This window comes from Capra hircus, chromosome 20 (genome assembly GCF_001704415.2).
Source record: "Capra hircus breed San Clemente chromosome 20, ASM170441v1, whole genome shotgun sequence".
Classification (NCBI taxonomy): Eukaryota; Metazoa; Chordata; class Mammalia; order Artiodactyla; family Bovidae; genus Capra; species Capra hircus.
In genome coordinates, this window is record NC_030827.1 from 40,091,162 (window position 1) to 40,118,468 (window position 27,307).

The window sequence follows — 27,307 nt, forward strand, 5'->3', positions numbered from 1 at the left end:
TCAGGTATTCAGCAAAGTAATTCAGTATGCTGTGCTGTGCTATGCATAGTTGTTCAGTCAAGTCCAACTCTTTGCCACCCCGTGGGCTGTAACCTGTCAGGTTCCTCTGTCCATGGGGATTCTCCAGGCAAGAATACTGGAGTGGGTTGCCATGCCCTCCTCCAGGGGATCTTCCCAACCCAGGGATTGAACCCAGGTCTCCCGCATTGCAGGTAGATACTGTCTGAGCCACCAGAAAAGACCAAGAATACTGGAGTCAGTAGCCTATGCCTTCTCCAGGGGATCTTCTGGACCCAGGAATCAAATTGGGGTCTCCTGTATGGTAGGAGGATTCTTTACCTGAGCTGATTCTTTAGCTCAGTTACCAGGGAATATATATACATATATATGTATGTATATATATGTGCTTTTTAAGATTCTTATCCACTGTAGGTTATTACAAGGTATTGAATATTGTTCCTTGCGCTAAATAGTAGGTAGAGATCAATAGGTAGCTTCTACAGAGTAGCTTATTGTTTATCTATTTCATATAGGGTAGTTCAGCACAGTTCAGTTGCTCAGTCATGTCTGACTCTTTGCAACCCCATGAAATGCAGCATGCCAGGCCTCCCTGTCCATCACCAACTCCCAGAGTTCACTCAAACTCACGTTCATCGAGTCAGTGATGCCATCCAGCCGTCTCATCCTCTGTCGTCCCCTTCTCCTGCCCCCAATCCCTCCCAGCATCAGAGTCTTTTCCAATGAGTCAACTCTTCGCATGAGGTGGCCAAAGTACTAGAGTTTCAACTTTAGCATCATTCCTTCCAAAGAACATCCAGGACTGATCTCCTTTAGAATGGACTGGTTGGATCTCCTTGCAGTCCAGGGGACTCTGAAGAGTCCTCTCCAACACCATGGTTCAAAAGCATCTATTCTTCAGTGCCCAGCTTTCTTTATGGTCAAACTCTCATATCCATACATGACTACTGGAAAAACCATAGCCTTGACTAGACGGACTTTTGTTTAAAATGTAATATCTCTGATTTTCAATATGCTATCTAGGTTGGTCATAACATTCCTTCCAAGGAGTAAGCGTCTTTTAATTTCATGGCTGCAGTCACCATCTGCAGTGATTTTGGAGCCCCAAAAATAAAGTCTGACACTGTTTCCACTGTTTCCCCATCTGTTTCCCATGAAGTGATGGGACCAGATGCCATGATCTTCGTTTTCTGAATGTTGAGCTTTAAGCCAACTTTTTCACTCTCCTCTTTCTCTTTCATCAAGAGGCTTTTTAGTTCCTCTTCACTTTCTGCCATAAGGGTGGTGTCATCTGCATATCTGAGGTGATTGATATTTCTCCCAGCAATCTTGATTCCAGCTTGTGCTTCTTCCAGCCCAGCGTTTCTCATGATGTACTCTGCATATAAGTTAAATAAGCAGGGTGACAATATACAGCCTTGACATACTCCTTTTCCTATTTGGAACCAGTCTGTTGTTCCATGTCCAGTTCTAACTGTTGCTTCCTGACCTGCATATAGGTTTCTCTAGAGGCAGGTCAGGTGGTCTGGTATTGCCATCACTTTCAGAATTGTAAACCGTTTATTGTGATCCACACAGTCAAAGGCTTTGGCATAGTCAATAAAGCAGAAATAGATGTGTTTCTGGAACTCTCTTACTTTTTCGATGATCCAGCAGATGCTGGCAATTTGATCTCTGGTTCCTCTGCCTTTTCTAAAACCAGCTTGAACATCAGGAAGTTCACGGTTCACGTATTGCTGAAGCCTGGCTTGGAGAATTTTGAGCATTACTTTACTAGCGTGTGAGATGAGTGCCAATTGTGCGGTAGTTTGAGCATTCTTTGATATTGCCTTTCTTTGGGATTGGAATGAAAACTGACCTTTTCCAGCCCTGTGGCCATTGCTGCGTTTTCCAAATTTGCTGGCATATTGAGTGCAGCACTTTCACAGTATCATCTTTCAGGACTTGAAAGAGCTCAACTAGAATTCCATCACCTCCACTAGCTTTGTTCATAGTGATGCTTCCTAAGGCCCACTTGACTTCACATTCTAGGATGTCTGGCTCTAGGTGTGTGATCACACCATCATGATTATTTTGGTCATGAAGATCTTTTTTGTACAGTTCTTCTGTGTATTCTTGCCACCTCTTCTTAATATCTTCTGCTTCTGTTAGGTCCAGACCATTTCTGTCCCTTATTGAGCCCATCTTTGCATGAAATGTTCCCTTGGTATCTCTAATTTTCTTGACGAGATCTCTAGTCTTTCCCATTCTGTTCTTTTCCTCTATTTCTTTGCACTGATGGCTGAGGAAGGCTTTCTTATCTCTCCTTGCTATTCTTTGGAACTCTGCATTCGGATGCTTATATCTTTCCTTTTCTCCTTTGCTTTTCACTTCTCTTCTTTTCACAGCTATTTGTAAGGCCTCCCCAAACAGCCATTTTGCTTTTTTGCATTTCTTTTCCATTGGGGATGGTCTTGATCCCTGTCTCCTGTACAATGTCATGAACCTCCATCCATAGTTCATCAGGCACTCTATCAAATCTAGGCCCTTAAATCTATTTCTCACTTCCACTGTATAATCATAAGGGATTTGATTTAGGTCATATCTGAATGGTCTAGTGGTTTTTCCTACTTTCTTCAATGTAAGTCTGAATTTGGCAATAAGGTGTTCATGATCTGAGCCACAGTCAGCTCCTGGTCTTGTTTTTGCTGACTGAATAGAGCTTCTCCACCTTTGGCTGCAAAGAATATAATCAATCTGATTTTGGTGTTGACCATCTGATGATATCCATGTGTAAAGTCTTCTCTTGTGTTGTTGGAAGAGGGTGTTTGCTATGACCAGTGCATTTTCTTGGCAAAACTCTATTAGTCTTTGCCCTGCTTCATTCCGCATTCCAAGGCAAAATTTGCCTGTTATTCCAGGTGTTTCTTGACTTCCTTCTTTTGCATTCCAGTCCCGTATAATGAAAAGGACATCTCTTTGGGGTGTTAGTTCTAAAAGGTCATGTAGGTCTTCATAGAACTGCTCAACTTCAGCTTCTTTAGTGTTATTGGTTGGGGCATAGACTTGGATTACTGTGATATTGAATGGTTTGCCTTGGAAACGAACAGAGATCATTCTGTCGTTTTTGAGATTGCATCCAAGTACTGCATTTCAGACTCTTGTTGACCATGATGGCTACTCCATTTCTTCTAAGGGATTCGTGCCCACAGTAGTAGATATAATGGTCATCTGAGTTAAATTCACCCACACCAGTCCATTTTAGTTCGCTGATTCCTAGAATGTCGATGTTCACTCTTGCCATCTCCTGTTTGACCACTTCCAATTTGCCTTCATTCATGGACCTTGCATTCCTGGTTCCTATGCAATATTGCTCTTTACAGCACTGGACCTTGCTTCTTTCACCAGTCACATCCACAACTGAGTATTGTTTTTGCTTTGGCTCCATCCCTTATGTATCTGTTAATCTCAAATCCCTAATTTATCCCTCTTCCCTCTTTCCCTTTTGGTAGCTAAGGTTTGTTTTCTGTGTCTGTGAGTCTATTTCTGTTTCATAAATAAGTTACTTTGTATCATTTTTGTTGATTCCACATATAAGTGATATCTTGTGGTATTTGTCTTTCTCTAACTTACTTTACTTAGGATGACAATCCCTAGGTCCATCCATGTGGTTGCAAATGACATTATTTCATTCTTCCTTGCATGCATGTCACTTCACGTGTCCAACTCTTTGCAACACTATCAACTGCAGCCTGCCAGGCTCCTCTGTCCATGGGATTCTCTAGGCAAGAATATTGGAGTGATTGCCATTCCCTTTTCCAGGGGATCTTCCTGACCCAGGGATTGAACCTGTATCTCTTCTTTCTCCTGAATTGCAGGCCGGTTCTTTACTACTAGCGCCACCTGGTCTGAGTAATATTCCATTGTACATATACACCACATTGTCTTTATCCATTCATTTATTGATGGACATTTAGGTTGCTTCCACACCTTCACTACTATAAATAGTGTTGCTGTGAATACTGGGGTGCATGTGTCTTTTTGAGTTAAAGTTTCTCTGGATATATGCCCAAGAATAGGATTATTGGATCATTTGGCAACTCTATTTTTAGCTTTTTAAGGAACCTATATGGTGTTTTCCAAAGTGGCTGCACCAATTTACATTCCCATCAGTGGTGTAGGATGGTTACCTTTTCTCCACACCCTCTCCAGCATTTATTATTTGAAGATTTTTTAATGATGGCCCTTCTGACCAGTGTACAGTGATGCCTCATTTAGTTTTGATTTGCATTTGGCTAATTAGTGACGTTGAGTGTATTTTCATGTACTTATTGGCTATCTGTTTATCTTCTTTGAGAAATGTCTATTTAGGTCTTCTATTTTTAATTAAAATTTTTTGTTGTTGTTGTTGAGCTGTATAAGCTGTTTGCTTATTTTGGAAATTAGTCCTGTGTCAGGTGCCTCATTTACTAATATTTTCTCCCATTCCATAGGTTTTTCTTTTCATTTTCTTTATGGTTTTCTTTGCTTTTAAGCAAAAGCAAAAGCTTTTAATATGGTCCCATTTGTTTATTTTTGCTCTTGTGTCCATTACTGTAGGAGATGGATCCAGAATAATATTGCTGTGATTTATGTCAAAGAGTGTTCTGCCTATGTTTTCCTCTAGGAGTTTTTGAGTATCTGGTCTTACATTTAGGTCTTTAAACCATATTGAGTTTATTTTTGTATATGATATTAAATAATGTTCTGATTTCACTCTTTTACATGTAGCTGTCCAGTTTTCTCAGCACCACTTATTGAAGAGTCTTTTCCCTATTGCGTATTCTTGCCTCCTTTGTCACGTTAACTGACCATAAATGCATGAGTTTATTTCTGGCCTTTCTATTCTCTGAACTTCTAAGCTTATTTATCACAGATACAAATTTAAGCAATGACTTTTCAGGATGTCATCTATTTTTAGTCACAAGTATGACATGCAATAAGCTTTAAAATATATGAACAGATATCCCCATCCCTCTTCCTACTATCCCAGCTTTGCAGTCTTACCTGCTGTCTTAAGACAGGACACCAATCTTCCAGCTCACTCACTCCTTTCTTTCGGTAACCAGTTCTCTGACTTTCAGTTCCTTTGCTCTTCCCTTTCTCCCAGTCAGTGCAGCTTTGGCTTCATTTCCTTCCAAAACAGCCTTGATGCCTTAAACTATCACATCAACCATCTCCTGGTCTTCTCTTAGCCATCCATCAGCCTCTCACCCTAGGACCCTGATTCTGATCAACCCACCATAATGATTTTTGCTCTTATAATAAGTCTACTGTACACTTCTTAAAATAATGATTCAACTTTGTGGATTCCCTTATAAATCAATGTCTTTAACCCCAGCTGAGTCCTCAGCCTTGCCCGACAGTCTTCCTAGCTGTCCTGTTAGATTCCCTTCTCATTGCTCTCACAATCTTTCTGCCTCTTCTTTGTTCTCTGTCATGGCCATTTTGGCCAACTCAGTGATTGGCTGAACACCCAGGTGGCAATTTCTCTGGGCCAAATATCTCTCCAGAAGACCAGATCCAGGCTCCTGGCCCTCAGTGTTATGGTGAGAAAGCGTTATTGCTGCTGCCCCATTTGTTAAGGACAATGTCATTTACCTGTTCTCAGGCAAGCATAACTGGCCCTATCTTCACACTAAAGTTCCATTGGCTGGGAATGAATCTCATCTTGGAACTAGGCATTCTTCCAGTCTCTGCCTTTGTCAAGTGACTGCAGAAAGAAAGAATGACTTTCTCAGTGGATTAGGTCAAGGCACCAGTTGGTATTTCAGTCCTGTTATATGAGAATTTCCTAAGTAAAACAGTGTTAACTCATGATGAAAAAAATAAGAATTAGGTAAGAAAATACTTCTTAAAGTAAGTATTTTAAGTAATAAAAATTACTTATTCACTTACATAGGGGTAAAAGCCCCAGTGAAAGACTGGGACCTCATTTCTCTATGTAATACTCAAGACAGGATACTCTTCAGTTCAGAAGACAAGGTCAAGAATTGGTGACACACTTCTGCACAGGAAAGGAAATAGCCATCAGAGTAAAGAGGAAACCTACAGGGTGGGAGAAAAATTTGCATACTTCTAATTTATAATAAGAAGTTAATATCTAAAACATATCAGAAACTTCTACAATTCAATAGCAGAAAAATAACCTGATTTAAAAAGACTTGAATAGACATTTCTTCAAAGAAGATATGCAAATGACCAACAGATATGTGAAAAGGTGCTCAACATCATTAAACACAGAGAAATACAAGTGAAACTCATGAGCTATCACCTCACAGCTGTTAGGATGGCTGTTACCAACACACATAAGATAGTGAGTATTGGTGTGGATGTGGAGAAATTGGAATCCTGTGCACCATTGGTGGGAATGTACCATGATGCAGCCACCATGGAAAAAATCAAAAAATTAAAAATAATTTAGTTTTAATTAAATTAAAATATTTGCTTTTAATTAAATCATAATATCTAATTTTGATTAAATTTAAATATTTGATTTTGATTAAATTAAAATACATACATGTTTAACTTTAATTAAATTTAAATATTTAATATTTGATTAAAATTTAATTTTTACCATAAGACCTAGCAATTCCAGTTCTAGGTATATATTGAAAGGAATGAAATCAGGATCTTAAAATGATATCTGTACTCCCAAGTTTGTAGTGACATTATTCACGGTAGTCAAGATATGGATGGAAACAACCCAGATGTTCATCAGCAAATGAATGGATAAAGAAAATGTGGTATAGGCATATCACAGAATATTGCTCAACTTTAAAAAAGAAGTAAATTCTGTCATTTTGGCAATATGAATGAGCCTAGGAACATTATGCTAAGTGAAACAGGTCAGTCACAGAAGGACAGATGCTACGAGATTCCGCATATAGGAGAATCTAAAATAGTCAAACTCACTGAGGCAGAGAAGAGAACAGTGGTTGCTAAAGGACAGTGGAGAGTTGCTGTTCAACAAGTATAAAGTTTCACTTACACAAGATGAATATGGCTCGAGCTTTGCTATACAACGTATTGCCTGTGGTTAACAACACTGTATTGTTCCCTTAAAAACTTATGAAATGGGTAGATCTCATGTTAAGTGTTATTACCACACACAAAAATAAGGGACACAAGGAAACTTTTGGATCTGATAGATATGTCTATTGCCTTGACTGTGGCAATGGTTTCACAGGTGTTTGTATGAGTCCAAACTCATCAAATTATAAAATTAAATATGTATAGTATTTTATATATCAGCTACACCCCCAAGAAAGCTGTTTAAAAAAAAAAAAAAGAAAAGAAATAGTGATAGGAAATTAGAGTGATTTCCTTTTGTAAGGAAATGCAGCCTGTGGGGTGGCTGCCTGGCCTCCTAAGAGTCACAGGGAGGAGAGCCTTCCTGGAGTCGTTGTTACATTGGTAGCAGCAGCACAGCCCCCTCTGATCTGCTGAGGGCAGACAGTATTATCAGTCGTAGCCCTGTTGCCAGACCACAGTGCACAGAAGAAAGGGACGTCTGTTGGTTTTTCCCTGAGAGCCTTACAGGTTCTGTGTAGTCAGGAGGATGGGCTTCCACCTTCCAAGCCTTCAGTTCTGTACTCAGTCCAGTGTTGACTGTGCTGTGTGCGGCTGCTGGAGGAGCAGAGGGTGAAGTCTCCACCAGCACCACACGCTGTGCCCTGGGTCAGCATCTGACGGGGGTGTGTTTCCTTCCCCACCCCTGCCCCCTGAGAGATGCAGGCAGATATTGGTGGAGGAGAAAGATACGCTTAAGGTTTGTTTTTCTGAACTTCTTTCCTTTTTCTTCATATTTTTCCACTGTTTTTTGGCACTCCATGCTGCTTGCAGGGTCTTAGTTTCCCAACCAAGGATTTCACCCATGGCCCCTACAGTGGAAACTCAGAGTCTTAATCACTGGACCACCAGGGAAGTCCCTTTTTATATTTTTTAATCCATCCCCTCTTGGTAGAGATTTTTAAAAACACTTTACTATGTTGCAAAGTATGTTTCCCTGGCTCATTCCAAATCAGTGAAGAAATGAAGTCACTAGGAATAGGATGTGTAAAGTTTAGCTTATTAGAAGATGATCAAGCTTGACATAAATACATCACTTGTGAAGGGCTGGCATTTTACCTATGGCCACTGAAGGCACATATCCAGACTGTTTCTTTCCTTTCCATCATGATTAGTGTGATTGAGTTTTTAAAATCTCTTAGCATTTTGTGTTTCCCAATTGGGTCAAGTGGCACAATCTTAAAACATAAAGAAACTCAGAGATGGTTAAACTGAGGAATGGTGCTATTTTCTACCTATGGGCATTCATTCTGTATTTAGCTAGTGGAGGAAGAGTATATTTAAAGACCTAAATGGTTATTCCTTTCAGGTGATTCAAGTTGGCTTTAAAATAAGAAAGGAACTTATCTTTGAGAGAGAGAGAGAGAGAAAAAAAAAAAACTACCTGGGCACAATTCTTCTTCCCAAACAGAAAAGAAAAATCCCACTAAGAGAATATGGTGTGTTTTCCCTCTTTCTATCATTGAAATGTGGTTAAGGAATAAAAGCCATAGAAAAGAGCCAGCGACAAAGGACTTCAGTGGAAGCTCCCGTGTTTTATGACTTTCCATCCGAATGTTACCATTCTTGGGTATCTGATGGCACCAAACACCCCAAGTTTAATACTCTCCTTTTCCAGTATGGAAATTAGATGGGAAAGACTTGGCTGTACTGGTAGGCAGAGGAGAAGGAACCAGTGGAGAGGAAGGGATGATGGTTGGGAAGGACCAACGGACAGAACACTGAGAAAGGATCGGGTCCAGGGCACGTGAGCAAGATTAGTCCTGGCTCAGGAGAGGAACAACCAGTTTCTCCTGTGTAGTTGGAAGGAAGGAGCTCAGGATGGCTGGGATACGATAAGTGTGATGTGTGGTAGGGGCTGGGATCATAGGAGGCTCCCAAGAGTCTGATGTGGGTCTGCACGTCCGAGATGTCATCCCGTGTGGGACTGGGGTGGTCTCAGTGTGAAACCAGGGAAGTAAAGGGAGTGAACGACTAACTGTAGGTGACAATGACTATACCATTGCCTCATCCCTGGGAATCTCATTAGAGAGGAGAGGGTATGAGCTTTGCACATCTGAAAGAAATTTGCTGCTCCAATGACTCATGATTCCAAGATGTTTTTCACTGTTTTGTTTTTGAAACTGTTTTCAATTCTGCTTCTCACTCAGGGGAAACTGCAAACCCATTCAGTGTATACCTCGTTTCCCTGTGAGCAGTGTTTCCTTTATCATCAGTGGATGCTTTGAGTATTGCTCTGGCCACCACCAGGAAAAGGAAATGTTTTTTTTATAGACTCCATTTCTAGTCTTTATTCCTCTTCCTGCTGTGTACTGGAGAAGGAAATGGCAACCCACTCCAGTATTCCTGCCTAGAGAATCCCATGGACAGAGGAGCCTGGTAGATTACAATCCTTGGGCTTGCAAGAGTCGGACATGACTTAGAGACTAAACCGCCACCACCACCTGCCATGTACAAGTCAGTGTTCAGTATTTCTGTGTCCTAATCTATGGGAGTTAGTGTTTTAGGGCACTTTCCAGTTGTTTCTTGGATACCAAGTATGCATCTTGGCCACCAACTCCGTAGTCAATACCTGATATAGGAACAATGGCTGATGTGTACATTTTGTATGTAACATAACAAGTGTAAAACACATGTACCTGCCTTCAGCCCTGATCTCATCCAGAGCAAAGTGGGAAGAGGAGTCAGTGGTCCAGGGCAGGCGTGGCATCTCCTGCCTGTGTCTCTCACCCTTAACCTCTGTTCTCCGCAGATGGTCGGCTGCGATTATGAGATCGACTCCAATGCCACAGAGGACCGCTGTGGTGTGTGCCTTGGGGATGGCTCAGCCTGCCAGACTGTGAAGAAGATGTTTAAGCAGAAAGAAGGATCTGGTAATAAAACAAATAATTGTAGTGGCAGGGGACTGAGGATGAAGGTCAAGATGGAGTGCTGTTTTTTTTTTTTTTAGCAGATTGTAACTTTTTAAGCAGATTGTAACTTTCACAGAATTCAAAATAGATATAGCCTTGGCTACAAAGGCTCCTTGGCAGTTGTAGAAAAGGGATTGATTGCGAAGCGACTACAGGAAGCATTACGTTGCACTAGGGATCTAAGATGGCTGAGTGGCTGCCCACAGGACCAGGTTTAATCATGTGATCCCTGGGAGAGGATCCAGGGCTGAAGGCCAGTGGACCAAGACCTGAGGGAGAGAAGGGATGAAAAGCTGGTGGAGAAGGATGCAGACATGGGGCAGGTTTCATAACTGAGGGCAGAGAAGCCAGCAGTGGGTTTAAAGACAGAAGAATCAGGATGTAGCTTTAGGACCCGAGGAGAAGCAAGGCAGGGTTACTTCAATTTGCTCTTATTCCCAATCCCTCCCCATAAGAGGGTCTCTCCCAGTGGTGCCTTCAGTCTCTCCAGGTGGCTTCTTCCAGCTAACATGCCCTCCTTGCCCACACCCCACCCTTCCTTCTCCATGATTACCTTTTTTGAGATTTCTTCCTTTAACAGCTTCAGGCTACTAATGATCTTTGGGGTTGGAGAGCTCATCACCCTCGCTCCTCCCCAGAAATAACCAGACAGGAAAGGGAGTATCATTAAGCCAGTTACATCACATGGGAGCCAGTATAGCAGTTGTTGTACTTCAGAATTTTGCCCGCCCAGGAGAGGAGTTGAGACAGTACAAGGCAGCTCCCATCAATCATTGCTTGAGGCTACTCTGGGGAGGTAAGGGGTCCAGTGGTTGATTCTCTGGATTCCAAGGAAAGCAGGTGCTGGGAGTAGGGAGGCCAGTGTGCTCCACTCAGGTATAGATGGGACAGTACCCCTGTGCTAGGGCTGGGGTGATGCCCAGGGCAGAAGTCGGATCCTGGGGCACCTCCCTTCTAGACATGCTTACCACCTGGGATGAAGTGACTAAGTTTGCCCGAGAGATTATTCATTAAGTGACCTGTTGTTCCCTAGTACACATAACAGTGAATAACCCAAATTTAACATCCATCCCGATTTTTTGATCTTTGGCTATTGAATCAGTAAGGTAAAATTGTAAAGTGAAATGCTTGTCCTGCCCTTTCAAATTACCCTTGTGGGATTATATTTCATATCTACTATTTGAAAGCTTCATTATGCATGAAACATCTTTTGCATTTTAGTAAGGATGTCAATGACAACCCATTTATCTCAAGTGTATGGTCAAGTGCTCTGTGATAGCTAATATTTATTCAGTCTTTACAAGGCTGTTATGTAAATACTTTTCGTTATTTAGATGTGACCTTATTTACTTGGATTAGTAAAAGTCAGACTTAAAATTGCATTCCTTTATTTAACCTCTGTTTTATTTCTTTTTTGTGGGGCTTGGTATCTTTGGCCTCAGACATGGTATGCTCTTAACATTATGGTGTGCGTGCTTAGTCTCTCAGTTGTGTCCCACTCTTTACGACCCTCTGGACTGTAGCCCACCAGGCTTTTCCAGGCAGGATTACTGGAGTGGGTTGTCATTTCCTTCTCCATAACAGAGCTTCCCTGATAGCTAAGTTGGTAAAGAATCCGCCTGCAATGCAGAAGACCCCAGCTCGATTTCTGGGTCGGGAAGATCTGCTGGAGAAGGGAATAAGCTACCCACTCCAGTGTTCTTGGGTTTCCCCGGTGACTCAGCTGGTAAAGAATCCACCTGCAATGTGGGAGACCTGGGTTCAGTCACCGGGTTGGGAAGATGCCCCAGAGAAGGGAAAGGCTACCCACTCCAGTATTCTGGCCTAGAGAATTCCATGGACTGTATAGTCCATGGGGTCGCAGAGAGTTGGATATGACTGAGTGACTTTCACTTTCACTTTCTCCATAACGTTATGGTAACTCCTTTGAAAAGCAGAGTTTTCATTCTCAAATCTCTACCACTTAACCTTTTAAGCCCTTAGGAAATCAGGCTTTAGTTCTGGGATCTCATCTCTGCCCTGGTGTCCTAGGGGTGAGGAAAACGGACCAGAAGCATCTTGAGTGTCCGTCCCTCTACCACACCTACCTCAGAAACTGCAGTCCATCTGGCTGTATGCCCTCCACTGAGCATTTTTATCCCCATTGCCTTTCCGCTTTCTGATGGCTCTTAACATCCAGAGAGTGTGTCAGTTTTATGCTGTTTTTGCCCTGACTGGCTTTCTCAAAGCCCTTTGGCATGGCCACCCACAGCACAATGGAGAAACCCAGTAAGCACTCATTCTAAACTCTGCAACACCCAGTTAGGGGTCTGTGTTCCATATACCCACTGGACACTGGCCAGAACCCACTTTTGCTACATGCCCGAAAAAGCTAGAAACATTGTAAAGAAGCTGGCTGCCACCACCACCACTCCCAGATTGAGTGAGGCCAAACAGTAATAGAAAATTTTATGAAAGAGAATTATTATTATTTTTTTTTAATTTTTAATTTTTATTTATTTATTTATTTTTTAAATTTTAAAATCTTTAATTCTTACATGCGTTCCCAAACATGAACCCCCCTCCCACCTCCCTCCCCACAACATCCCTCTGGGTCATCCCCGTGCAACAGCTCCAAGCATGCTGTATCCTGCATCAGACATAGACTGGCGATTCAATTCTTACATGATAGTATACATGTTAGAATGTCATTCTCCCAAATCATCCCACCCTCTCCCTCCCTCTGAGTCCAAAAGTCCATTATACATATGAAAGAGAATTAGATTGTATTGGAGAAGATGATTTATGCAAAGGCCAAAGTCAAAAGAGAAAGCTCCTCTCCTGGAAGACACCAAATGTATTATTTTCTGTACTTGTTTACCTGCTATCTTGTGTTGTTGCCCTTTTTGCACCTTATATTGTATTCTTTTTTTTCTAACACAATGCAATCTGAAGGCTGAATTGTCTTTCACGCTTTTTCTCCATCCAGCCTCAAATCAGCAAATACAAAGGATGTATATGAATATATATATATACACAGTAGGTATTCAATTTACTCATGTAAATTTCAGTGAAAAAAGTCTTTCATAGGATGGATTCTATATTCCTTTGACAATAAAGGAAGCAAATCTTTATTCTCTAGTTATGATGCTGAAGCTGCAGCTCCAGTACTTTGGTCACCTCATGCGAAGAGTTGACTCATTGAAAAAGACTCTGATGCTGGGAGGGATTGGGGGCAGGAGGAGAAGGGGACGACAGAGGATGAGATGGCTGGATGGCATCACTGACTCGATGGACATGAGTCTGAGTGAACTCTAGGAGTTGGTGATGGACAGGGAGGCCTGGCGTGGTGAGATTCATGGGGTTGCAAAGAGTCTGAGTGACTGAACAGAACTGAACTATGTTGACATAATATCTGAGTATGTATTTTCTCCTAGATGTCCAGCCTGTGGTTTTGCTGGAGTGTTATAACTATTTTGTAGCACAAATATTGTTACGATGCTGCATGCTGCTACTGCCACCAAGTCACTTCAGTCGTGTCTGACTCTGTGCGACCCCACAGACACGGCAGCCCACCAGGCTCCCTCGTTCCTGGGATTCTCCAGGCAAGAACACTGGAGTGGGTTGCCATTTCTTCCTCCAGTGTATGAAAGGGAAAAGTGAAGGTGAAAGTGAAGTCGTGTCCAACTCTTAGCCACCCTATGGACTGCAGCGCACCAGGCTCCTCCATCCATGGGATTTTTTAGGCAAGAATACTGGAGTGGGGTGCCATTGCCTTCTCCACAACACTGCATATCCAGTATTAAAATATTGGGTTTTAGTCACTTTCTGATTCTAGCCCAAAGATTGTTATTCATTTGCTCAGTTGTGTCTGACTGTTCACGACCCCCATGGACTGCATCACACCAAGCTTCCCTGTCCTTCACCATCTCCTGGAGTTTGCTCAAACTTGCATCCATTGAATCAATGATACCGTCCAATGATCTCAACGTCTGTCATCCCTTTTACTTCCTGCCTTCAAGCTTTCCCAGCATCAGATCTTTTACAGTGAGTTGGCTCATTGATGAGCCAGCCCAAAGATGGAAATCTCTGAATCCTTCCTCTTTTTGTGCATGTCCTAAAGTATTCTTTTCTCTTTGTCTCTCCACCCAGAGCTGCTGCTGTTGACAGCAAGCTGGTCATGAGGGTCCCATTTGCCCTCAGGAGTCTGTGGCTTGTGACAGTTCCTTCTGGAGAATTATTCCCAGAACAAGTGTGTGTTTGTAGCTGCGACATGAGACTATGATTGATTGAAGATTGCTTTGTTATTCCAGGACTTGTGCATGAGATCCCCAGAGCCTTCAGCCTTAAGAACAGCCTATCGCTGTTCTTAACCATGACCTTGAAAGAAAACCCAGTTCAGTTCAGTTCAGCTCAGTTCAGTCGCTCAGTCCTGTCCGACTCTTTGCGACCCCATGAATCTCAGCACGCCAGGCCTCCCTGTCCATCACCATCTCCCGGAGTTCACTCAGACTCATGTCCATCGAGCCCGTGATGCCATCCAGCCATCTCATCTTCTGTCGTCCCCTTCTCTTCCTGCCCCCAATCCCTCCCAGCATCAGAGTCTTTTCCAATGAGTCAACTCTTGCAAAGTGGCCAAAGTACTGGAGCTTCAGCTTTAGCACCATTCCTTCCAAAGAAATCCCAGGGTTGATCTTCAGAATGGACTGGTTGGATCCCCTTGCAGTCCAAGGGACTCTCAAGAGTCTTCTTCAACACCACAGTTCAAAAGCATCAATTCTTCGGCACTCAGCCTTCTTCACAGTCGAACTCTCACATCCATACATGACTACTGGAAAAACCATAGCCTTGACTAGATGGACCTTAGCTGGCAAAGTAATGTCAGGCAACACTGAAAAGCAATGAACTTGGGCAACAGGTGCAGACTAGCTCTTGTGGCAAAATTATCTCCATGACTAGGAAATAATGAGAATATGTGCTCAGTCACTCACAAGGATTCAAAAATCCTTCAAAGCTTGCATGACCATGCTTGTCTGTGGCTTCTGCCTGAGTTCTCTTTTTTGTCCTGCTTTACTCTGGCTGTCAGCTTTTTTCCCAGTAGAGCTATAGTTGAAAAAGTCTGCGTTAGAGATGTCCATGGCAGTCATACCCAGTACCGCCTCCTCTCTGGCTGCTGCTGCTCTTGATGATGGAGGCATGAAATACTAGTCAAGCCTTTTTCTATATCTTTTGTGTGTGCTTCTAAGAAACAGAGAGGATAATGTGGAGTTGAAGTATGCTCAGAGGCAAAAAGATGGGGTTACTGGTCTAGATTGCCATTGACCTTGGGGAAGCCACCTCTCTGGGCCATTTCTGAGGCCCCTTCAACCCTCCATGGTGTATTTTGTCTTCTGCCATTCCCAGCACCAAGGCTGATCATTTGTTGATATCTAAGTGTTGAAGCTGGGCAGAGTTTTTTGGAGAAGGTGTCTTTATTCATGGCTGCCCTGGAATGTCTCAACAGCTAAATTTCCATCTTTCTCTGGGAAGAGGAACTCTGCTTAGTAGATCTGACACTGCATACTAGATGGTGACATCTACTCTCTTAAGTAGGACCGTGCTTGGGGAACGAAAGGGCTATCCTCTTGTAGACCCTCCATTCAGTTCAGTTTAGTCGCTCAGTCATGTCCGACTCTTTGAGACCCCATGAATCTCAGCACGCCAGGCCTCCCTGTCCATCACCAACTCCCGGAGTTCACTCAAACTCATGTCCATTGAGTCAGTGATGCCATCCAGCCATCTCATCCTCTGTCATCCCCTTCTCTTCCTGCCCCCAGACCCTCCATAATAACTTCTATTTCCTCTCATGGAGAAAGAGGGTAAAAAATGGCATCTAGGTGTAGTACATGTTTACTGTGATGGAAAGTATGTTCAGTTTGAAGAACTTAGGCCCAGAGTACACTACTGTGTACAGGAACTCCCTGGTTCATTTGTTCATTCACTCACTTGCTCTTTTACCTGAGAAATTTTAATTGAGCACTTATTGAGTGCTTGGCATGGGGGACAGAATAATGAATAAGATGGTGACTCTTCCCACTGCTCCTTTCCTCACACTATCTGGGTGATGGAACCACCAGGAATCCACTGTGACATTTCTCTCTTAGGGAGAATTTAAATTAAGAGCCTATTTCAAAAGGAAGTTGGGAGACTATTAAGCCCTCTTCTTCCAAGGGGACCAGCAAGGTGCCACCCAGAGCCTTGGCCTTGGCCATCCCCAACTCTTGCAGCCCATTCTCTTTGGTCTGGAACATTGACCCCTTGTTGCCCAGTTCCTCAGAATGATTTATTTCCTGCTGCCTAATCTCCTTGATTCTGTAATACTCACCTACCTTGATCTTTAATCTTAGCTAGCTCTTTTCTGGTATTTTTTAAACTTCTTGCACTTAATCCATTGACCCTCTTAAAACCACCCCTCTGGACTCCTTTGGCCTTTATTGGCTTCTCTTGACCCCTCCAATGCCAGGTCCTCTGACCACTAACCCAAATCCTTGGCTTATTCTCATGGACCTGCTTTGTTTTGATGCTGGCAACAAGGGACCACATTCTCTGAGCACCCTGGAACTCTCCTACAACTGATTCTGTCACTTAACTCAGGACCCAAACCACCAGCCTTGATTCCTACCTCCTCTATTTAGTCCTAACCAGAATGTGTTCAACTTTTGTTTCAAATCTTTTTATGGAACTAGAACAGTTACCGTATAAAGTTCACCTTTAATTTTATATTTTAAGTAACACATTTGCATATCTATTGAGTAGATTTGATGCACATAGTCATGTTACTTTAAGTCTTTTGGCACAATGCTTAATTCAGTTTCCACTGTCTAATATACCTTACATACAGTTTTTCTTTTTTCTTTTTTTTATTTCTACAATTCAACATGCTGAAAAAATGGTCTAGAGTCTAGAGAACAGAAGAAACACACAGAATGTTCTTAAACTCTTGCTACTAGCATCCATATCTTTAGAAGAGATTTCCGGAATGGAGGAAAAGCAGCAGCTGCCTGAAATTGTGTACTGACCCCCTGGATCCCATCCTGTATTGATTTTGTCTGTTTATGTATTTAGTACTTCTGGCTGCAGTTCCCTAGGTTCTGCTACTGATCTTTATGGTCAAAAGATTAGATTCACATAGAATTCAGAATTGACAAAAATTATAACTTAAATGCCCATCTTAATTCCATAATGAAGCACATTCTGGACTTTGGCTTGGGGCCTCTAGGCTCTGTGACAAACTAATGTGATCATGAATATGAAGAGAGCCCACTAAGAGCACTCACAGCATAGGTCGGGGCTGTGGCCTCAGTGTTGAGTGCAGGGTCCATACAAGTCTGGGGAGTGGGACTTGAGATGCTTTTAAGAAGAAAGGATATGGCTTCATGACTCAAAGTTGCTCCTAGGCTGTCCCACAATATTCAGTTTATTTCCTATTGATGTAAGAGGGAATAGGGACCATTCTGGGGCTTCCAGGATGATGCTAGTGGTAAAGAACCTGCCTGCCAATGCAGGAGACATAAGAACACTGGTTTGATCCCTGGGTCAGGAAGATCCCCTAGAAGATAGGATGGCAACCAGCTCTAGTATTCTTGCCTGGAGAATCCCATGGACAGAGGAGCCTGGCAGGCTACAGTCCATAGGGTTGCAAAGAGTCAGATATGACTGAAGTGACTTGGCACAGCACAGCCATTATATGATTTTAGAAAGGTGAAATGACATGAGGAGGTCAGTGTCATAGAAAGACTAGTTTGCCAATGACATACAAAATTGCCTGGAATAGGAGAGCCCAGTGCTGGGATATCAAACCCAGGTCCAGGAGATGAGGGCCTGGACTAAAGAAGTTCATGTAAAGGGGATGAGAATCACATAAGAAAACATCCCAGAGACAGAATTGGAGGCAGAAGTTAGGAGATAATGGTGAGAGAGGATATGGCTTTCTTGAAACCATATTTACCAAAATATCACCTTTACTTGGAAACTGTCCTAAGTCACACTTTCTGGGAAACCTTGAGTTGGAGGGAGTAGGGAGAATGGACACTTTACACAGAAGTTCTTCCATCAGAAGAGCTGAAAGACTTCCTGGGCTCAGGACTGTGGGCCTTTACCCTGGAAGTGTTCAGAGTCAGGAAGCCTCTGTCTGTTCCCTCTGCTGTTTCCACCGGTTTCTATTGGATTGGCCAAAAAATTAATTCAGATTTTTCTGTAAGATCTTATGGAAAAACCTGAATGAACTTTTTAACCAACCCAATAACAAGAGGATCATAGTTGCTCATGGTGTGTTCCATGACTCCAGGCCCCTTCCTACCCTATTTTGAAATAATTGAGGCTAAAGTTCCAAATCTGGAACACTTTAATTCTCAAAGACCTAGCTGATGAATACAGTTCTATGTAGCTCTTCCTCACTGTGATTTGTGAGAAGGTCAAATGCAGGTTTGAATCTGAACCAGACACCGATGTGTCACTGCCGTCAAGCCAGGCTTCAGAAGAGTGATCTGTCTTTCCCAGGCAAAAAAAAAACATCTTTCCTCACAGAAACCATGACATCTTGGCCTGCAGTGAGGATCGTCTTGCTTGCCACAAACTGACAGAACAAATTTTTTTAAAAAAGGAAAAGGCAATCTGGTAGTTGTAGATAAATTGCATGGGTTAACAGTATGACCTCTTCATAAACACATTTTTATTTGAAGTGACAGACTGGAAACAAAATAAGCCAGTGAGCAAATCCCTTTTTTAGAATAGTTGGATAAGATGCATATTAGCACAATAATCCACTGTTCCTCCTATGATATGTCTTCAGAAGTGAGGCCAGTCTTCTACCCCATCCTCAAAGGTCGTGAATATTCTTTTAGCTTAAGATGTTTAGACTCAGGGATGGTTTTTCCAGGTGGTCTCCGTGGACAAAGAAGAGACTCCTTTTTGAGGTCAAGATTATGTCTTTCTGCTTTCCCCAATACTGGTGCAAAAGGATAGTGTTTACTGGGGAAAATGAAAGAAAAGTGATTTGCTGAGTGAATATATTAATCTTTCTTACTATTTGAGGGATATTCTCACCAACCCTGAAAATTTTCCCTTGACATAGAATAAATGTCTCAATAACCCTTTACCTCTACAGCTTTTTTTATATGATTCTCATTTCTGTAAAGAAGACCCATGAATATGAGACATTCAAGGGGACTTTTTTATGTCTGTTCTACCAATCATATTTTTTCATTAAAAATGCTGTTTTAGGTATTTAACAAATCCTGGTTATAGATATGTGTGATATAGCATAGATTGCCTCCTCTCTTGGAAAACATTTCTTCATTTTGTAGATAGACGGTCATTCCCTTCCACCTAAATGTCCATTAACAGTGTGTTGGTTAAAAAATAGGTTTATGTCATTTTGGCAGTTGTTGCAATGCTCAAAAATGTGGAAAGATGTGAGAGGTACATTAAATTTAAAAAGCAATAGTTAAAATGTTCATATAGTATGATATATCACTTGTTTAAAAAAGCATGTATGTGTGTTTATACGTACAAAGAAAGGTTTCGAAAGAGAATCCAAGAAACTATTAAGTGTAATTATCTTTGGGATTTAAGACTCTGGGTGGAGGGATATGGACACTTTTACTTCTCATTTTACACTCCTCTCTATTGTGGGCTATTTTGTCATGTGTAAGAGTCTGTGGATCTGTTGTGGTTCTTTTTAACTCCAAATATCAGAATCCTATTTTTTGGGTTTCAGTTTTGGTGTTTTTTTGCAAAAATATATTATAAATATGTGTTACGTTTGCTCATGGCTAAATCTGCCTGTTTACACCTTCTGTCTACAAATGTTCAGAAGCAGATATTGCATTCAGTGAAATCTTTTATTTTAAGTTTGATATACTTCCCCTTTTAATATGGCAGAATCTACACACAATAAATACTTCTAAATTTAATATTCTTACGTGGAAGATAAAAAGCAAACTCTTGGGGGTTGTTTTCTCATCTATTTCTCATAGCTTTTTTATTTTGTTTGGTTTTTTGTTTGTTTTAAGACAAGGGATATGGTGGTTATCATACTATTTCATGGGCTTTCCAGATGGCTCAGTGGTAAAGAATCCACCCGCTAATGCAGGAGACATGGGTTCAATCCCTGGGTCTGGAAGATCCCCTGGAGAAGGAAATGGCAACCAACTCCAGTATTCTTGCCTGAGAAATCCCATGGACAGAGGAGCCTGGCGGGCTCCAGTGCATAGGGTCTCAAAAGAGTCAGACATGACTGAGCGACTAAACAACAGCAGCATCCTATTTAATGCCAGTTGACTTTTCTGCATGAGCTCTGCTACAAGAAGCTCTGCTATGGCTATAGGAAGCAGTGTTCCAAAGTTTTTTTAAACAAATGCATTACCCTCAATTACATGTGATAAATATTTTGCCCTGCTAGTTGTAAATTAGTAGTTTTAATCAAGTGTCTCAGGTGAGTTTGTAAGGGCCTAGTGGAGTTTAATCAAGTACTCCATGCCCTACACTTTGGTTCCTTTGAATGGCAGCTGCGAGTTTGAAAAATAGAGCTGAAGTTGCGGCCTGTGCAAGGCTTCTGAGTAAATCACTCCTGCTGGCCTGTTGTGGGTTTTAACACCCAGGATTCTGTGCTGTGTTAATGTCTGAGGGAAAGAAAGCGATCGGTGCACTTTTAGGTGACAGAGATGAGGGCTTGCTTGTTAGTCAGTATAAAACCTAGGATAAACCCAGTGGGAAATGACCAGGGATGATCAAGATCTTAAAATGAAGTTTTGATACAGGGTGCTTGGGGCTGGTGCACAGGGATGATCCAGAGAGATGATATGGGTTGGGAGGTGAGAGGGGGGTTCAGGATTGGGAACTCATGTACACACGTGGCAGATCCATGTCAATGTATGGCAAAACTAATACAATATTGTAAAGCAAAATAAAGTAAAAATAAAAATTTAAATAAAAAAGCAACAATAACAAAAAATAAATAAATGAAGTTTTGCATGGAAAAAGTAAAGGAACACAGAAAATGTAGCCAAGAAATGGGCAAAATAATTGATTATCAGCGCTAGGAAGGATGTCAGACATCATCTCATTCAAGCTCCTTCCTTTTACAGATGACATTCAAAGCAGTTGAATAAGTTGATGGACATCATGGAGCTTATTGTGATGCAGAAACTAGAACTGATGTCTGACTCTCACGCCCAGTACACCTTTCCCAGTGCCTTCCCCAGAGTCTTTCCTTTCTATAACAGCTATAAGGTGGTGAACATATGCTTCTTATGTTCTTAAGAAGCATAAATAGGATGAATGCATAAAGGGCTTAGCTTAGAGTCTGGCAAAGAGAGGAAACCCTTCATGTTTTAATTCCATTTCTCGCCTTTAGGTCTCCTACCATAATAACCAATAAGCAAGGATAAGACTGTAGCTAGAATTGATCATGATCTTTAAGTGGATGTTCTGTTTTTTTGAGAATGTTGGATTATAACACATGAGAATAAAACATAAGTTTATATTTCATCAAAACATAAGAAAATATGAAAAAAAAATTTAATGAATTGTCCAGCAATATAAAAAACTGTGCTCAGAGCTGAGTTTCTCATCATAAGTTGTATTCACGTGTACCAGGTGGCAATCAATCCAAGATTCCCTACAGAATTCTCTTAATGAATTTAAGCTATGATTAAATTATTTCCTCACCTGTTTTTAATTTTCAGGCAATGAGGATGAGGCAAAAGATTTAGCCACTGCAAGTGTTCAGGAAGATTAATCTGATAGCAGCAACAAATGGGGAGCAAAATGCAAATGGGAAGCTGGCTAGGGGCTGTAACATTTTGAACTATCAACAGGAAATCACAGAAAAATAAATGCTGGATCAACCACAAAAGCTTCAGAATCTGATCTTCATTTATTTCAGCTCTCCCCTCATAAAACTGATTATGTACTGAGTCACAAAGCTCCTGAGATTTCTACTCAAGGCCAAGCTCCTTAAAGTTCCCCATGAGTAGTGCATCTGCCAGTCTCAGTACCCACCCAGCAGGAAGACAAGGGCACTGAATGGTGGAGATGCTGGAAAGAGCATAGATAATGGTTGGAAACAGATTGTGTTCGGCTAAGCTTGCATGCCTTTCTTTCCTCCTTAGGTTATGTTGACATCGGACTGATTCCAAAAGGAGCCAGGGACATACGAGTAATGGAGGTTGAAGGAGCTGGAAACTTTCTGGCCATCAGGAGTGAAGACCCTGAAAAATATTACCTCAATGGAGGATTTATTATCCAATGGAATGGGAACTACAAGCTGGCAGGGACCATCTTTCAATACGACAGAAAAGGAGACCTGGAGAAACTGATGGCCACGGGTCCCACCAATGAGTCAGTGTGGATCCAGGTAATGCAGAAGTGAAGGAAACTGCTGACATTTACACTAGTTAGGATCTTTCTAATGTTCTTTTCCTAAGTATTTGCTAGAGGATATGGCTCTAGTGGTAAAGAACCTGCCTGCCAATGCAGGAGACAAGAGATGCAGGTTCGATCCCTGGATTGGGAAGATCCCCTGGAAGAGGGTATGGTAACCTGCTCCAGGATTTTGCCTGGAGAACCACCATAGAGAGAGGGGCCTGGCAGTCTATAGTCCATAGGGTCGCAAAAAGTCAGACATGACTGAAGCGACTTAGTATACCTTCATTAAGAATCCTTAAACCTTTTAGCGAGGAACAAGGGGGAAAATCTTTTATTGCCTAAAATTGCTGAAACTCTCATGATGGAATGCCAGGGGCCCTAAGATCATCCATGGAGTTCAGTTTCCAGTATGGTCAATGTAGGCTATTTATTTCAGAATGAGTTTTTTCCTTAGATATGAAGATGATAGCACCAATCTATGTCAGCCTGTTATGAGTTTTCAAACAGCTTTCCAGCAGGGGTGATGAACTGACATGGTTCTTCCATGTGGTCTCATGTGGTTGTCCTCAGACAAAAGATTTGACTTTCTAAAACCCTTGGAGGAGAAATATATTTATATATAGGATATGCTCTTCAAAGGCAGAAGTGATTTGTCTACCATACTGGCAAAGAACTATAGAAAAGGAGTGGGATAATTATACCAGCAGAGGCAAGGCAGGTTGGGGATTACAAATGGCCCAAGAGATAGTGACATCTAACTGTATTCAGAATTTAGAGGAAAGTCATTTCAGAACCAGAGATCAGAGCATTCACAGAAGCTGGAAGTCAAAGCTTGACAGCCATGATCCATAAATGTCAGGAGACCTTACATTTTACAGGCCCACCAGGGAAAAGTTTAATATATGGGGACCCACAATTCCATGGAGCAACCAATCCACCACCTCTAATGTAAGATGAATCTATTTCAAACACCTGATAAGTAGATTGCCTAAAGGAGAGGGAAAGGAGGAGAAGGTCCCAAATTCTGATTACAATTTTGTGCTTTGGCTAAAACCCATGACCATTTTAACCCCAGAATTATGTGCTGTAAAGAAATCAGCCTAAGAGCTGGAAGAGGGCATCATAAAGCAATAACAACAACCAAATTAGTGTTTACTGAGTACTAACTGTATGCCAGGCACAGATCCAACCGTATCTAATAACATAACTATTATTTATTTAGCCCTCATCAACAATCCTTAGTCATGGTGTGATTATCCTTACCTTGTTGATAAGGAAAGTCAGGCACAAGAGATCAAGGAAATTACCCATAACCACAAAATCAGTAGGTATGCAAGGGTACAAAGTGACCTACCAGCTATTGTTGGAAAGGGTACTCTGGTTAATCCCTCAGAATAATTCCCATATGATTAGATTTCCCATGGGAATTCAGTCAAGAAATAATAGATTGGGGCAGATTAGATGTAGATGTATATAGACTTACAGGTGGAAAGTAGATGTATTTATTTAATGGCGTTTTTTCCAGTGCATGCCTTCATGACTACTTTAAAGGGGGTGGACATTGGGCAGGATTTTTATGTGACTGTGATTTGCAGTGTAAGGTCACATCAGAGTTTTGCATGACCCCTCTCTTGCCCTTTAGCTTCTATTCCAGGTGACTAACCCTGGTATCAAGTATGAGTACACAATCCGGAAGGATGGCCTTGACAATGACGTGGAGAAGCTGGTGTACTTCTGGCAGTATGGTCGCTGGACAGAGTGCAGTGTAACATGTGGAACAGGTGAGAACAGATGCTCTCTGTATAAACCACGTCAGCTTCGGAATAAGCCACAGAAATAGTTCAAGCCGGCAGTTTGCACTCATGCCCCTGGGTCTGCAGGGTTCTACAAAGATGGCCCAGGGGCTTCTATGAGTAGTAAATGTGTCAGACATGGTATAAACAAAGAGGCAGGTTTTTTTTTTGTTTGTTTGTTTGTTTTTTAATCAGCTTTATATACTATCCTCATGAAACGTTTTGTTTACATAAAGAGTTACAAGTCTTTTATTTATTTTCTGTATTTATTTATTTGGCTTTGCCGGGTCTTCATTTCAGCATGAGGGATTTTTAGTTGTGGTATGCTAACTCTTAGTTGCAGCATGTGGGATCTAGTTCCCTGACCAAGGGTAGAACCCAGGCTCCCTGCATTGGGAGCTTGGAGTCTTAGCCACTGGACTGCCAGGGAAGTCCCTACATGTCTTTTTATTTACTTATTTATTTATTTTTAATTGGAGGATAATTGCTTTACAATATTTTGTTGGTTTCTGCCATACATCAACATGAATCAGCCATGGGTATACCCATGTCCCCTCCCTCTTGAACCTCCCTCCCACCTCCCACCCCATCCCAACCCTCAAGGGAGTCATGGAGCTCAAATCTTGTGCTTAGCAACAACCTGTGTGTCTTTTTAAAAAGGAAAACATAAAGATTTATAACTGCTCTAGTTGAGGACCACAGAAGTCAAACCACCTACCAGAGGCATCCTTTCCATTATGGCCACATCCAGACCATAACCAGCTCTCCTGATTCCTAGCCCAATGGTCTTCTTCTGTCTCCAATTGAGCAGTTTTTCATACCTACAGGAATAATAGTTTTCTCTCATAAAATCAAGCATTGGAGAGGTTCCTTGCTGTTAAGTATGTCAGGATAGGACAAGTTCTGCTGCGGTAACAAATCAAAATCTTAGGAACACGGTGAAGGTTTATTTTTATCCCATTCTAAATCTGACATGGATCAGATGACCCTGCTTTGTCTGGTAGCTGAGACATCTGAAATTGCACCACTGGGAGGGCAGAAATTGAAGAGGCAGACTGGCCCTTCATAATGGCCATGGCCTGGAGTGATGTAGACCACTTCTGCTTAGGTTTGATTGGCCTCAGCCCTGTAGGCACAGTCCTGCTGCAGACAGATGCTAGAAGCTGGACAGGAGCACGTGGACATTTGTAGAACACGGGCTCTCAAGGTCTCTGAAGGCAGGAGTTGGGGTTGTTCTGGTACTTGGGGCTCTTCACTCATCTGGGGGCTTTAATAGTAAACTCTAACTCTCTTTTCTTCTTTTGGATCCTGTCCAAGTCTGTTCTGGAATTTTCTGCCTCTATTGTTATTACTGCCTATAAAATGAGGGCAACTAGCACTAGGGCTAAAGAACCTGCCTGCCAAAGCAGGAAACATAAGAGAAGTGGCTTCGATCCCTGGATCAGGAAAATCCCCTGGAGGAGGGCAAAGCAACCCACTCCAGTATTTTTGCCTGGAGAATCCCATGGACGGACTGGTGGGCTATAGTCTATTGGGTTGTAAAGAGTCAGACATGACTGAAGCGACTTAGCATGCATGCATGCATTGTTACTACTGCCTATAAAACAAGGACAACTATATGCTGAAACGCCAGAATCAGCAATCCAGGAAAGAGAATCAAAGTGATGGAGTGAAGGAGCCAGGAGAATACAGCCTCCTTCTCCCCGGCTTCCTCTCATATACTTTGCTCCACTTGTCCACTTGCTCCTTCTACCCACTGTCCCCCAGGAGGAATCATGGAAAGAGATCCAGCAACAGCGAGACAATTTTTGTATTACTGATTTCTTTCTTTCCCTCCTTCAGTATAGAAAACCAAGGGCTAACCTTTGGAAGGGAGAAGGAAATGGCAACCTACTCCAGTATTCTTGCCTGGAGAATCCCATGGACAGAGGAGCCTGGTGGGCTACATTCCATGGGGTCACAAAGAGTTGGACATGAGTGAGCACACAACCTTTAGAAATAACAGGTCATATGTTCATTTCAAAATGTGTGATGTTTTGAAAACCCCAAACCTCTGGAAATCTGTCCAGGTCAAATGTGCACTGACAGCAGCCTCAGGGGCACCCGTGAGAGCCTGTCCTGCTGTTCCCGCCAAGTATGCTGCCTAGGAGGACTGAACACGCTGAGAAGCAAAAGCTACTTAAGCAGAAAATAAGAAAATATTTCCCTGAGGATCAGCTGTGAGGAACATGAAGTCATTGAGACTTCATTGTGGTTAACAAATACTTTTTCAGTTTTGCATCCCTTTTTTTCTCTTTTCTGTGCAAGGATTGTTATTGTTTAGTTGCTAAGTTGTGTCCTACTCTTTTGCAACCCCACGGACCGTAGCCTTCTAGGCTCCTCTATCCTAGGATTTTAAGCTTTAAGTTTGAATCATTTGTCCCAGGACACCACAGAGAGAAACTCAGCCAGTCCTGCATGAGCAGGGCCTCCTCAGAGAAGAAGAGAACATCATCTACCCCCTCCTGCTATTTCAGCATGGGTTGGACCCTTTGCATGACTTGTGTGATATTTCAGAACAGGGGAAATACAATATAAATGGCTGATTGGTGTGAGAATCATAAAGATACATCTGCAGTTAGCAAGGAGATGCAACAGCTTTGCCAAGTGTGAATTGGGCCTTTGATTTTGATACACCCTGATCCTTCAGTTGCACCTCGGCCAACTTGGGCAAATGTCACTCTGCTTATTAAACCTTAGCAGAGCCATCATAGTGTCCACATGCTCACCTGAATTTCAGCCTCTGCTATTTATTCAAATAGCACTGTGCTGTCTTTGTTCTGGCAGAGAAGAGTGACAGCATATCTACCTTCGTACTCTCAGGCATAGAGAATGAAATGCTAATATTTACACAGGACACTTACTGTTAAATATAAAGATGGAAGCATGCCTGAAACACTGAATCATTTGGTGGTGTATTTTTATGTCAGATTAAAACTTTATATATTATAAAACTAACTTAAATACATTAATGAAAAAAATTTTTTAAATCAGCATCCTAACACATATGCACTTTGGTATTTTGCTTTATTGCCCTTCAATATTCTTGTTTCTCATCATAGATGTTTA

General features: G+C 41.9%; 1 protein-coding gene across 1 annotated transcript in view; it reads left to right on the forward strand.

Annotated features, from left to right (window-relative positions):
• The window catches only part of ADAMTS12 (ADAM metallopeptidase with thrombospondin type 1 motif 12), a 389,258-nt gene that overhangs the window by 257,496 nt on the left and 104,455 nt on the right, over window positions 1-27,307 (forward strand). Inside the window, exons 14-16 of the mRNA XM_005694823.3 lie at window positions 9,860-9,980; window positions 22,151-22,395; window positions 24,049-24,187. Of these exons, the coding sequence (XP_005694880.2) occupies window positions 9,860-9,980; window positions 22,151-22,395; window positions 24,049-24,187 (505 nt within the window). The remainder of the gene's footprint in view (window positions 1-9,859; window positions 9,981-22,150; window positions 22,396-24,048; window positions 24,188-27,307) is intronic.